General features: G+C 41.7%; 1 protein-coding gene across 1 annotated transcript in view; it reads left to right on the top strand.

Moving 5' to 3' along the window:
- Window positions 1-3,717, top strand: part of LOC109480568 (neuropeptide Y receptor type 2-like) — a 36,895-nt gene extending 33,178 nt beyond the window's left edge. The window contains exon 4 of the mRNA XM_019782799.1: window positions 3,044-3,717. Within this exon, the coding sequence (XP_019638358.1) occupies window positions 3,044-3,614 (571 nt within the window). The 3' untranslated portion in view covers window positions 3,615-3,717. The remainder of the gene's footprint in view (window positions 1-3,043) is intronic.
- Window positions 3,718-14,031: the final 10,314 nt, after the last annotated feature.

The raw sequence follows: 14,031 nt of genomic DNA, 5'->3' as shown, positions 1-14,031 counted from the left end.
CTACCACTACTGGGAATTCTAAAATACTTCCATGTATTGAGACGTCATTGCTAAGGCCAAGTGCACAGACCTGTATTCGATAGGGGGCAGCCGGTTAAACCTGACAAAAACCTCAATACTGGGAGACAAATTAACTTTGCTAAAAGACTTTTATCAATGGAGACGGGGGTCGCAACCTCTAATGCATCTCTGAACCCTTTTAAAGATTCCTTTAAGGAAAGGTCGCAGAAGGTCCTGTTTTCTGAATTGATGGATGTTTCCTGCAGTTATTGATGTAATAGAGTACGGAGCACAATGGAAACTTCCTTGGTTTGGAGATGGAGGCTTTCTGATATTGATTTTGTGGATGGTGCTCTCTCATGATTTTTTTTCTTGTCCCTTTTCGCTCTTTTTCTTTTGCTTCACGTTTCAGCACAGAAATAATCCCCAAGACGAGTTCTTTATTTTCTGGGTGGTACCCTAAAAAGCAGCCCAGGATACTACCAGGAACCGTTTTCGGTCACAAATTTCAGTCTTTTTGCTCCATAAATGTCGATAAACATTGGTATCGTGTAGTTTATCGTGGACCTAGTATGTAGATAATTGAGAAGAATATAACGACTTTGAAAAAATTTCTTTTCAAGCCCTAAAATCTGCACTCGGCACCTTTAAAAGCGGGAGATGACTTTATATCAGCACTCGAACAATTTTTCTAAATTCTAACATTTCATGTCTGGACATATGGTGACGACACACTCAAGTTATTTCGACCTATTTTATGCCGCCACCAACGCAAATAGAGCACAAATACAGGACAGGATAATACTCTTTTTTCACATGAGTTAAGTGAAGAAAGTCGTGTAAAGTGTCTTTCCCAAGGGAATAGGTGGCATGTGTGGGGTCGTGTGGCGTAACGGCAGAGTGCTCGACTCTGACCCAGAGGTCCGGGTTCGAGCCCTCGAACATTTCAAAAGGTCTGCTACAAAAAGGTGCACAGGACGACCTTTAGCATGTCCAGGACGTGATCGCTCATGGAGTGTTGGACGGACGGGTGTATAAAGGTTGTGCACTTGTGGTGAGTTGGAGAGAAACCAAAAACATCAATCAAGTACACAGGTCGGGAAGGTCGCTCAGAAAGCTCCTACCTGAGATGCTGTAAGGATTAGGAGAGTAGAAACAGAAAGACACTCCTGGCCCCGGGCCGGGGATCGAACCCACGCCAAACCTGGGCGCCAGCTCACAACCCTGACGCTCTAACCATTCGGCTAAAAAGTCTAGACCCCTCGGCCGAGTCAGTGAAGGTTAGACACCCAGAAGAGCGATGAGATGTCTTTCAATACCCATGATAGTGAATAAACAACCCACTGCCCCTACGGCCTCAAAGGGGATTTGCTGGGTCAGACAATGGAAATCGATACGTGGCTTGATCTACAATGATCTTCCTTCCGTGATGACATCCTCTGGGAAACCGAAAACTGATGCGAGCTTGCGACTAAAAAAAGTCTCCAAGGCCTTTATTACTTACATCCCATGCTTCATTGTCCTCTTGGTAAAGCTTATTGCCTTGACGACTCATGATAAGCACATTTGTAGTCCCGCCCCGACCGTTACCATCCCTCACCTCCCACACAGCAGCCGGCAGCGAGCTCACCAACCTTCAGACGGAGACGCAATGTTAACACCCTTTTACACATGATGATGTCGTTAAAAAGATCATTAACACCTACGCCATGCCTCTTAATTCTACCTGGGCCTAGGAAAAATTGTTGTGTTTCCAGTAGAACCCTTCTCTTGTTTATCGATCATTTGACGCATTTTCAGAAGCAAATTTTTAAAAGTAAATCAGTTGAAATATTTGTCCACAAGGAAACAGGTGGGCAGGTCCTTGAGACTTTATTTGTTGGACCATATCATTTTAGCCAAAATCTACAAAAAAACTTAAAAAGAAGAAAACCCCTACCTACTCACCCTAGCTTTTTCAGGACTAAAAACTGACAACACAATATGAATTTTCCCAGGCCCTAGCCTGCTGTTGCGATAACTGGTTACACCGCACTCCTCTGCCTATGTGGGTAGAGACAGGCAGAAGCCATGTGTAGGCGAAGCTGCTTGCCAAGTACTCCTTTACAATTGCACAGTTTTTAACGGATGACTTTTTGACCGTTCCAGACAGTGAACTAAAGCAATTTGAAACTACATCAATTTTTACTCAACTACATCTATTATTACTTGGTGCATCAAACTGAATTATTCTGCAATTCATTGATTTTCGGTCTCCTCGTGCATCCAAAATTAAATTATCTGTAGGAAAATATCTATACAACCTACTGAAAGTGGGATTATTACTTGTGCAAAGATTTATGAACTTACTTTTAAGTAAACTTAAAAAGCTGTTCTGGCTACGAAAGAGGGGAATTGATTCTGAAAATGTCAACCATGAGTAACCTATAATCACATTGTATCAATGTTTACGTGTAATAACGTTAGCTACGTTTTAGTTATCACTGCTCTGGCGTCTTGCAGTTTCATTACAAGTTGAAGCCAGGGCTTTAATGAATTTTGAAGGTTACACAGAATTAAGCCGAGCGGCGGTCTAAAGGTTAACACGTCTCTGGAGCTGTTGTAATTATGATTTCACCGTCGGATTGAATTGCGAAGATTACTTTTAATGGAGATAAGAGAGCATTGCTTCCCTAAAGCCCGTGACACACACAGAAAATCCAATATGGCCTCCTGAACACCATGGAGTTAGGAGTAGGTGAGGAACAAGCTCGCTGGTGTTCAGCCAGGCCGATTATTGTACAGCTGCCCCAGCCGAGTGTTTCAGAATGTTCAAACATACGAAATTGAATGTTGAAAGGAGGTTTGGCCATTGTTGTCAATTGGGTATAATTGAACAAATAAAGGATCTAACACATCTTAGCATTCTGGTACCAAATATGCACGACTACATGTATATTCCAAGAATGCCCACATCTTACGATTAGACTATACGATCATATGTCTATGAATGTGACCTGCCCCTTCCTGGACTAACGGAGAAGGTTTTCTCTGTGTTTTTCAGGACGGTTCAGACGTCATTATCATCGATACCTCGGCAACAGATCGGCGATACAGAGATGAACAACCTCGGCGTCTCCCTCTTCCGAAGACCGATGGCTAAGATCCCATTCCCCGGTAAACCACCCGGAGACAACAAGACCTCAGGCCGGGCGAACAGGGTGCTGCGGCAGCGGAGAGGGGTCACCTGGAGCCCGCAGACGGAACCAAACACCACCGAGAGCAGCAAGGAGAATCCACAAAGTGAACACGCCAGCCTGAAAATTACCAAAAGCATCGAAGTCGAGGAAACCTCGGCGCACAGTTTGACTGCATCGCCGGGAAGAAGCAGAGACAGACACGACGAAATTACAACCTGCAACACAACGGCCAAAGAACCAACCACGAACAACTCCCAACTTGATGACGACAGCGACCTAGGTTCGACATGTACAGGACTATCGTTGTGTTTCCCTCGTAAAACTCGCAGATTCCATGTTGCCACTTGGAAACATGCCCCCGACAAAACTGCAGTCGACTCTCTGGCAAAGCTGACAAAGTTTAGAGTGGTTAACTACAGGGAGCAGTGGGTATAAAAGGCCTCATCCATGGTGAAATCTTAGCTTGCTGGCTTTATTAATCATCACTGACGAAATATAAAGCTGCAGCTACCGTCATGATTTCGTCCGTACTTTTTGTTTTCAATGGCACATTTATTTTGTCGTCTTTCTTAAATCGTATTTTTTAAAATTTATTTGGTCTCGCATTTTTCTCACTTACAGAGCTTGAGAAACTATTATTAACAAAAAGAAACACAAGGCTGCAAAAATTCTCAACTGCTGTTGCTATAAATACAGGGTACGTTTTGCTGGCATGTACAGCCTGCGATATCAGGACACAGATACACCAGAGCAACTCTTGATATGTAAATATTTCACACATCAGAAATAAAATGTGATTAATATACTTATGATTCATATATACGGGTCACTGAACAAGTGAAATGCTGAAAAGATGATTTGGGACATTGGAACAAGCGAGCAATGGCGCAAGAATCAGTTCTGACGTTTGTGATCTTGACTATGTCGACCTGATGAAATTTGGAAACATTGTAATGATATTTGTATGGTTTGTTTGCTATTGTAACCGTTTATATGTGAAGTAGTTTTGCCATATGTTATTGACAACACATGCATTTCCTGATCACAACATCGACCATTGTCATGGAACTTTTTTCGCAAGCAAACAAACATCGATGTTTTCCTCCAATTGTGAACCAAAGTCGAACTTACCCAACTTTTCGACTGTACAACTCCAGTTTTTGTCAAGGAATGAGCAATCCACCGCTTCTGTGACATCAACTATGACACATAAACACTTCTATGACGCTTCTGTGACGTCACGTTATACAGATACACACGTGACTCGATTAGCAGTGACTCATGCGTTGCAGAAAGTTTGTGGCTTCCCCCGTCTCTGCTAAGGGATGGTGTTGGTACCGCGGGTTTCTTTCACTATTCTTGTAAAAACGTTTGATGACTGTCAATGAGCCTCTATGTGATTGTGACATATTTTAAGCTGATATAACTTTATGTATCTGTGCCATTTAACTTCAGTACACTTGAAGAAGCCCACAGGTCGAAACCGGTCCTGACAGGCTGAATAAAATACTTAAACGGGAACTATGCGGCTCCAGATGTCTTACTGAGGGACGACTGCGGTGTGAAAGATGTAACTTAGCTTGAGGAATGAATACACTCTACTTTATATGACACATTTCAAGCTATTTCCAATAATGTTTGAGCTGTACAAAATGATTCATTTGACTGTTTCTTCACCACGAAGCATGCTTGGCAGCGATAACTCATACCTGGATGCTACTGAAGAATTGGTCCTCTCTGACAGGGTTGGGAAATTTATCACTGTCCAGTTTTATTGATTGATCAATCAAAATCCATAAGTAGAACCATCATGAAAATATTACTTTTCATTGACGTGAACGTGATCTTGAACCAGTGTGTCATACAAACGTCCATGGACTGTTAATTGATGGTGATTTTTGTAGCAATGGTTTTAATCCTAATGATAATGCTTTATTGTATAATAGGTAAGCAATTTAATTAACTCTTAATTGCATGCCTTTAGTAACTTAAATGTCTACTAAATTAATTTGTTGGTTGTATTATTCTAGTCATCATTAGTTCTCTGATCCAATCAACCTTAATTCTAAACCTCAGCAAATAAAAGGCTAGGGTCGGTCGGGAAACCCGAAACACAATATTTTCCTAGGCCTAAGTCGTTGTTGTATCCAGCACCCTGCTTAATCAGATAGTCCACGCGCGTATCCAGAACTGTGCCGGGGGCAAATCTACGTACAGACCTCTTGAATATACGCGGAGACTATCCAGCACCCTGCTTGATACTAACTCGCATATATCCAGAACCGTGCTTTATAACCATGCTCATACACGTATCCAGAACTATGACTGGGGCGAATCTACGATTTTGTATACACGGAGACTATCCAGAACCGTGCCTGGTACTAATCCTAACCCATTCAGGCATAGACCTAGATAGGCACAGTTCTGGATCCGATAGTCATCCAGGCTTTCCGTCTAGCTTGCCGCAAGATCGTCTGAAGCGCAAAAGTGTCACGTCGACTTCAAAAGGTCGAGACATGGATATTGAGGTTCTCGTCTGTGATTTGACGTGAGAAGATGGACTATCTGAAACTGTCTTTTATGACCGTGACGTCCCGTAATACGCCTCACAGCACTTGATGTTCAGATTACTCAGTTGCCTGTGACCTTGTGTTATAAAAGAGATTACAAACATCCGCGGCAAATGCAACGCGTTAACCCAAGCTAACCTACCGCTAGAAACTGACTAAGCTTGAAAGGTAGGGCCGTACCGTACCCAGAACCGTGTCTGTATGATTAATGGGTTAGTGTTATACATACATGTATGGACAGTTAAGGTTGCCTTTCAGAATGTAGATTTTTTTTATTTTAACATTTAAATAGAACGATACATAATGGTGACGCACTCAAGTGAAATTATAGCTTATATTAACGCCCAGGCACATTAATGATATTGTTTGAAACATCTAAAATAAAAAAAATTCAGCTATTGCCACAACTCTAAGGTCACCCTTGACGTAACCAAAAGTGATTAAGTAAATCTCTTATCTACTTCAGACCGTCCGCTCTAGTAATGAGCCAGCGTGCCTAGATATTATAAAAGGCTAAACCAGGCTCCCATGAAAGGAACCAATCAGTCCGAGATAAGGCTTGTTGTTTTCCAACCTTCGTAATCTCGACCTTTTGTATGGTGCGGTATCTAATAAGATCTAATGCAGCTATGGTGCGTGCCAGACCCTGTAGACGCAGGAAACACTCGATAACAAGAATTCGGAGATCTCAGACCTCCATGAAATATTACGATCTTGTGTGATGGTGACTGTAACATAACTTAGTCAGCGTACAAATATGCCCTATGTGGCAGAGGCTGTTATTCTCGTATAGGACTGTTCAGCCATAGTCGAGGCTGTAGGACTGTTAACAATTAGGATTTTACCATGGTCAATATTGACCGAATGAGGCCATATATGATCTAGGCTCTTGATATGTAGACATGATTAATGACTTTCTGCCTCTGGAACCAACCATATCCATTACAACCGACACATACACACCCACGCACAGACATACCAAAAACAGTACCTCCGATTTACATTGAGGTAATGATGACGAATGATGATCTAGTCTGTCCACCCATAACACCCATAACCTTTCTATGACCTACATCCAAATTTGTATTTTCCGAGAAAATCGTCTGCACATTGCGAAGGCATCGTCTGCCAAACTACAACGCTAAATCCTCTTAGATTGCTGAGCGCTGAAAAGGAGTTACGGGGTGTTTCATGGTCCTAATGCTGGGTAATTGGACGTAACCTGGGCTGACGTAGCAGGATTCAGCTTCGTTTGCAAGTATTTTTGAGATAAACAGTTCAGAAAACTTGAAGGACAGAAAGAGAAGATGGGAACATAGATGGAAAATTAACCCTCAGACGATCATATCTTATCATGTGGCCAGTAAAATTACATTCTAAAAGTATCTGTCTATCTAAATAAAAAAATTGCTTTATGCACAACGACTTGTAACAAGAGCCGACGTTTGATGACCGTCTGTCATCTTCATCACGCCAATTATACCACACAGATAACAGACGTGTTTTTGATGGTAGGTCAGACCAAACAAAAAATAGTAGCCCCTAAAGAGGGGCGCACAAAACGATAGATAAACCGCTCTACCTGGTGAGACAACTATGTCATCTCAGCCAGGTAAGCATAAGGACCTGTTTTTGATGGTAGGTCAGACCAAACAAAAAATAGTATCCCCTAAAAAGGGGCGCACAAAACGATAGATAAGCCGCTCTACCTGGTGAGACAACTATGTCATCTCAGTCAGGTAAGCATAAGGACCAAGGCATCGGCTATAATATCGCCTCTGCGCAAAGCACAGACACAGATAACAGACGATGATCGAAACGTCGGCTCCTGATAAAAAGTGGCTATGAATAAAGAGCTTATTTACGGAGTATCTGCATCCGTAAACCAGCTACTTGCACTAATATATATAATGACCTAAGTCGACCCTAATTTCGGGGTAAATCCGGCAAATTAAGCTGGATACATACATTATTCATGCTTCACTCAGTCTAGATTGATGTAACCTGAATAAAAGTTCAAGAATATCAGAGTTAAAATGCACCATGAGTACAAGTTCTTCGCCTTAAGCCCCTGGCACACATTTGTGACCTACTACCGACGTTGCTGAGCAGTCTGATCAGTTTTGCCCCCCACCCTATATTTTTATACAATTGGAAACGAATTTGAGTAATATGTGAGTAACATTTGACCCCTGAACGTGCCCTGAACTCTGCTGACTTACTCCTGACTGGTTGGCTACTGACCTACAGCCGACCACCAGCCAACCATATCCGAACTTCCCAACCAACTCCAAACCAATGTTTGAAACATTTTGAAACATTCGGTTAGCGGCCGACCTCGCCGAACACCAGCCAACCACAGCCGACCTTGCTCCGACCTACCTCTAACGATTGTAAGTGGGCGTTCGGATAGTGTTCGTGAGCTCTGATCCGTGAACGTGCGACAGAAGCTAGCGCGTAGCACCTATTCCCACGCAGGGTGAAGGCGCTACACAGTTCCCACGAAGGCCCTCGTCAAATGTGAACGGTAAAGATTACGGTTACGATGACGGAGGTGGCAGCAGCGACCGTGAAATGAAAACCTATTTGACGACTGTCGGGGGGATTTAAAGTTTATTAAACTGTGAGAATTGCGTTAACCTAGACAGTCAAAAGCTCTGGCAACGGGACAAGTACTCCTTTACTGTAGATGCAGAGACTTTAGCTGTAGTGTTATTTTCTCGAAGACCTCTTTGTCACGAATTCCTGACACCACGAATATGCCTCCCTTGTATAACACAACTGCATTATCTAATATCAGGACGATGCAAACTAAATTTCCTGGTAATTTCTTTACAGAAAGTTAAATATATATCTACAAGTATGTTGAAAAGTAAAATACGATCACAAGAACATCTAACTTTTAAAATAAAATATTCTAATTGCTGGTGCAACGAAAAATAATTTTTTGTTGTAAACATGTTACATAATGATCTTTAAGAGTCGGTTGCCTTGCTAGCACCCATGCACCACACGTCGCGATCCCAGCCCGGGTAGACAGACCGCCCACACGTCCTGCTGTCAGGAGACGTGAATAATGCAGCACTTCGCTAGGGGAGTATCAGCGAGTCTGTCTCCTTCCATTGCGCCATACATCAGCCTGCACAATATACGAGATGTGAAGTCAGTCACGTACATGTATAAGTCCTAGGGAAAAGATGCCGTTTTCCAGTTTCCCGAAAGACCGCTGTTAAGGCTACCAAATTTATGGTCTGAGATCAGAATTTCAAACCCTCAGTCATTTAATGCAGGGTAGGGCAGAGGGTCGTACTTTAAGATAACTGGCTTAGAAACACTGTCAGAACTTTTCAACGTTTCAACTTTTAATGCCACATAAGATCAACGGGTTAACTTTAATTTAGCTGTGAGCCTGTGTGTGTGGTAGGGGGGGGGGGGGTAGAGTCTTCTGTTGTAAGATATTCGCTTAATAAGACTGTCAGGACTTTTCAAGTTTGATTAATGTTACTTTAGATCAATGTCATTGGATTAACTTGAAATTTAGCTGTGTGAGCGTGTGGTGGGTAGAGACTCCTGTCATTCCGAATTCGCTTAAAAAGACTGCCAAAACTTTTAAACTTCAATTGGGATGTCAATAAAAAATCGCCATTGTGGGGTCGTGTGGCGTAGCGGTGTGGGGTCATGTGGCGTAGCGGTGTGGGGTCATGTGGCGTAGCGGTGTGGGGTCGTGTGGCGTAGCGGTGTGGGGTCATGTGGCGTAGCGGTGTGGGGTCGTGTGGCGTAGCGGTGTGGGGTCATGTGGCGTAGCGGTGTGGGGTCATGTGGCGTAGCGGTGTGGGGTCATGTGGCGTAGCGGCAGTGTGCTCGACTCGGGACCAATTAAGAAAGAGGTCCCGGGTTCGAGTCCTGACATGCCACCGAAAGGAAAGACACTTTACACGACTTTCCTCACTTAACTCAAGTGAAAAGGAGTATTGTCTTGTCCTGTATTCGTCATCTGCGTTGGTGGCGGCATAAAAGAAGTTGATATAACTTGAGTGTGCTGTCATCATGTCTAGTCATAGATGTTAGAATATAAAACAAATCGCCAGTTTTAGTAGTAGAATCGTAGAAAGCGTGTTCAAAGCAGTTTTAAGCTTTCGAGTGAATGTTTGTTATCGCTTTGTCGTTGCCCTATTCCTCATATTAAACACTTCACCATGAAGTGCACGTAGTAAACCTGGATACATGCCCGGAAGGCGAGTGATTTTGGCGCCAGGTCCCCCGTACACACACCGGTGAGGAGTAAATGTTGGATGGGGGCGATAGGAGGGGTCACGGTTAGGGTTAAAAGCCTGCGTCAATTGTTGGCGCTAACATCAGATTACAGTTTAGCCTTCGAGAAATTTCTTTATTTAAAACATCTCATAGAAAGTATGATTTTTACATATTTACCTCCGATATATACCAAACATGGTGGACAAATATGTAAGGATAGGGTTATTCAGTTTGGCTGTTCACGTCTGTTAAATTAAAATCTGTTTCTTCAAAGAAACAATATGTTACACTTTCGCACCAAAAATTGAAATACCTTTTAAAGAATTTTTTTTCTTTCTAGATTTTTGCTACAGTCCCTTGTGACTTTCTGTTGCAGTAGAATTGTTGAGATTAAAGTGTGGAAAAGTACTTTGTAAGTCCTTGTTTTTTTTAGCATTTAAGTATAGGTTTCAAATGCCAAACCTAATCGTGGTATCTGCCTTTTAGAATAAATGCATTCGTCTGATTTTCAGCGCCACACCGAAGCACGCCATTACGTCTTTAGTCAGGTTTACTACATACTCCAGATGATACTATAGAATGAATAAATTTTGACCCCTACTGGCGAAGTGCTTTTTACTTTATGCGTTTGCCCATGACCAGATCCGACCTCTCATGATAGAATGTATCAGGAATTCATAAGTTCAGCTTGCGTGGGGGTAAGATGGTCAATGACAAAACTGTCATTTGCGTTGTTCATCGTAAAATGTAAAGCACAGCTGCAACGCAATGATAGAGCAGCTTAATTTTTTCTATAATGTGCTAACGTAAACAATAACCTGGGTTGTAACATTTGAATAACAAGCCTGGAATCCAAATCTTTAAGTAATTTTATGGATGACATCAGCGCGCGTTAATTTTCGCCTGATTTTGTAAAAAAAAAGGAGAACGCTACCTCCATGAAACCTGACAAAGTTGAATCCATTTGACATAATGGCAGGACGAGGAGGAGACACACGAGAGAAAATAATATATTTCATCCATACCATGGTATGGAGTGAAATATAATAAAAATTCCTAAAGGCTCTACATGTAGATGACGCCATCTTTCTCACGCATCATTACGGCGGGTGTTACATAATAGTTCCACACATCCAATTTTTCACGGAGAGCGAGAGTTAACAAGAAATGCAGACACTGAGGCAAGATAGATCGCCAATCCTATTAAAGCGGGTTTGGATAACTCTAAGCTCTAAGTCAACGTTGCAGGTCTCAGTTCCTTTCATCCGTCTTATCTCGGAGTAAAAGGATTACTTTTGGTGAAGCGCCAGGACTACACTTTCCAGTCTAATACATCGCGTTAGGTAATGGGATATTGAGATGGAAACTCCTCTCATCACACACTATAATTTAGTAGTTACGGCGGCAATAGAAATGGACTTGTGCCAAAACATAAAGAGGTACGGCGGGTGACACGCCAGTCAAAATCCCAGCAAACGAACACTGTTCCCTGATTACACACTGTCAGACATAGGAGAACTTTCCTATTAACGACACTAGAACGTTGGAACAATCTTCCGAAGACAATAGCCTGAATAGGGAGTTTATATGTGAAGCAAATTCTTTCCTCCGCGAAAAACTTTGACAGCGTTCTGCCTCAGCAGTCCGGCTGCTAATGTGCTATTGCTGAGTCCCCTGCATTTCATGGCATCTAAAGCCCCTGCCTGTCACATATTCACGGATATGGCCTCGCGAACACTAGCCGAACGCCCCGCAACCATAGGTAGGGCGGAGCAAAGTCAGCTACTAGTCTGCTGCGCCAGCCGGTCCATTCCCAGAGATATCTGTTAGACTTGCTAAGTAAGGACTAACAACATCTTGCTAGTACGGGCAGTTACATATAGAGGGATCACTTTAATAAAAACGGGATTTACCAATACTCGTTATAATACAATCAAATCACACACAATCAAATGTATATTGTGCACATATAGACTTTTATCGCCTAAGATAACCGTTTCCAGAGACTTAAAAATCAACTTCTCACGTCAAATGCATTAGATATAGAAACCCCTCAATGCGTCACATTTACAGCACGAATAATTAGATCTACCAATTTAAAGTTCAGTCTTTATTTCATAGATCTACCAATGGTAGTAATGCCACTAGTAATTGTAAACAGTACCGGACTTGGCAATATAAAACAGTAGTAATCAAATATCCAAGTCCAGAAATTTCATTTACAACCATTGTTAATTCCGAAACTATTGGACTTTCCTTTTAGTTACTACGTGGCCATTGTCAAGACTGAAACTGTCTACAAAGTAGACACTAGACTTTACTGGCATTTATTACCAATTGGTAAATCCAATTCTTTACACGACTCATATCTAACGTTTACTATTATTGCACTCTAAGGACAAACTATTTTTCCACAAAGATGCCAAGTTGGCAAGGACCAATTACGTACCGTATATAATGCCCCTAATGGAGTCTTTGACTATTTGAGTGTAAAACTGTCCTGTCAATACTATGACGAATGTCAAGTTTTGTGACTACGGGACTGAATGATTGCGATACATACATACAGACACACAGACATACACCTAAATAGTGGGGATGAGCTATGAGGTATTGCAGCACCTCGGTAGAAGTAAGACTTAATTCTAGCAAAAATCCCAATTACATCGGAACCATATGACTTCATATGGTACTATTTACGGAGCAAGTCACAATAATTACTTCGTTCTTGACATTTCAATCCATATCGACCGATAACATGCAAATTCATCCGTAAAATATATACATGATCAATCTTGCTTATTGTGTATCGAAAGAAAATTAAGAATTATCGTAACATTCGTTGCAATTTTCACATTGATAACCCAACGTGAATTGTATAATCTGTTGCCAATTAACGAACTAGACGCCATTAATAAGGGTATAAAAGTGCCAATATCCACCCGTTATTGGGCTTTAAAGTTGGAATGTTGACTGCAATTACTGCGTTTGTAAACTTACTTTACAAACTGAACATGACACATTGCAATAACTTTGATATGATGCAAACAACAATCTGATACTGAACCAAATTGCAAAACTAGGATGTATTTATCGAAGTGAATGGCGAAGTCAACAGTACTTAACGTAACGTTACTTTAAGCTTAAAATGACACCATATCCAGCATTTTAATTAAAGGACAGGAAAAGGGACGTCACATATCGTTTGAAAAACTAGAAAGAGTATAGTAGTTAAACACACACCACTACCAGTGGACTAGTAGCCTGGGTACCATCCTGGTTAGTTTACGTCCGCTCCCACAGTCGCTACCGACCAACCAGGTTGGTGGTAGCGACTGTAGGAGCGGACGTAAACTAACCAGGATGATACCCAGGCTAGTGGACTAGCCCCTGCTGTAGCGATTTGCACAACTGTGGCCCAAGGACTACAGAAACGGAGATGGGAGCCATTAATGGTCTGGGGAAGAATTTTGTTTTCACCATTTAGAAGATCACCAAAAGACTACGTTCCTACTGTACAACAAAACCCACTCTTCGTGCAGAACGTGGGACAATTAATTTTTTAAGTGTGTGAAAGTACATCTACAGCTAATCATGCACACTCATCGCTGAAATTGCAATCGTCAATGAGATGTAATGAGCGTAAAACTATCCACTTCAGCAACCAAAGCGTACTGTATAATTGCAATTAATGACGTGCTGACACAATCCTAGTGGTTGCTTAGGAACACAATCTAGGTCAGGGTACTGATTCAGAACTTACTCTGAATATATTATACATATAACTACCGTAACGGTAACACAACGAAAACCTTGGGTATCATAACGTATAAAAAATAAATTTGCTAAATCCCAGGCCTAACATATTGCCTTGCCGTTGATATTCAGATTCAGATTTTATTGAATATCGACTGGCATGTCACATTAAGTGCAGGAAATATGTCGAATATTTACAACTCGTACCCAATTATTACAATATCTGAGATTTTAGAATATCATTTCATTATATATTAAGATATGTAATATAG

This window comes from Branchiostoma belcheri, unplaced genomic scaffold, assembly GCF_001625305.1.
Source record: "Branchiostoma belcheri isolate BF01 breed outbred unplaced genomic scaffold, Haploidv18h27 scaffold51, whole genome shotgun sequence".
Taxonomy (NCBI): Eukaryota; Metazoa; Chordata; class Leptocardii; order Amphioxiformes; family Branchiostomatidae; genus Branchiostoma; species Branchiostoma belcheri.
The sequence above is the reverse complement of the archived record's forward strand: the minus strand, read 5'-3'. Positions and strand labels throughout refer to the sequence as shown.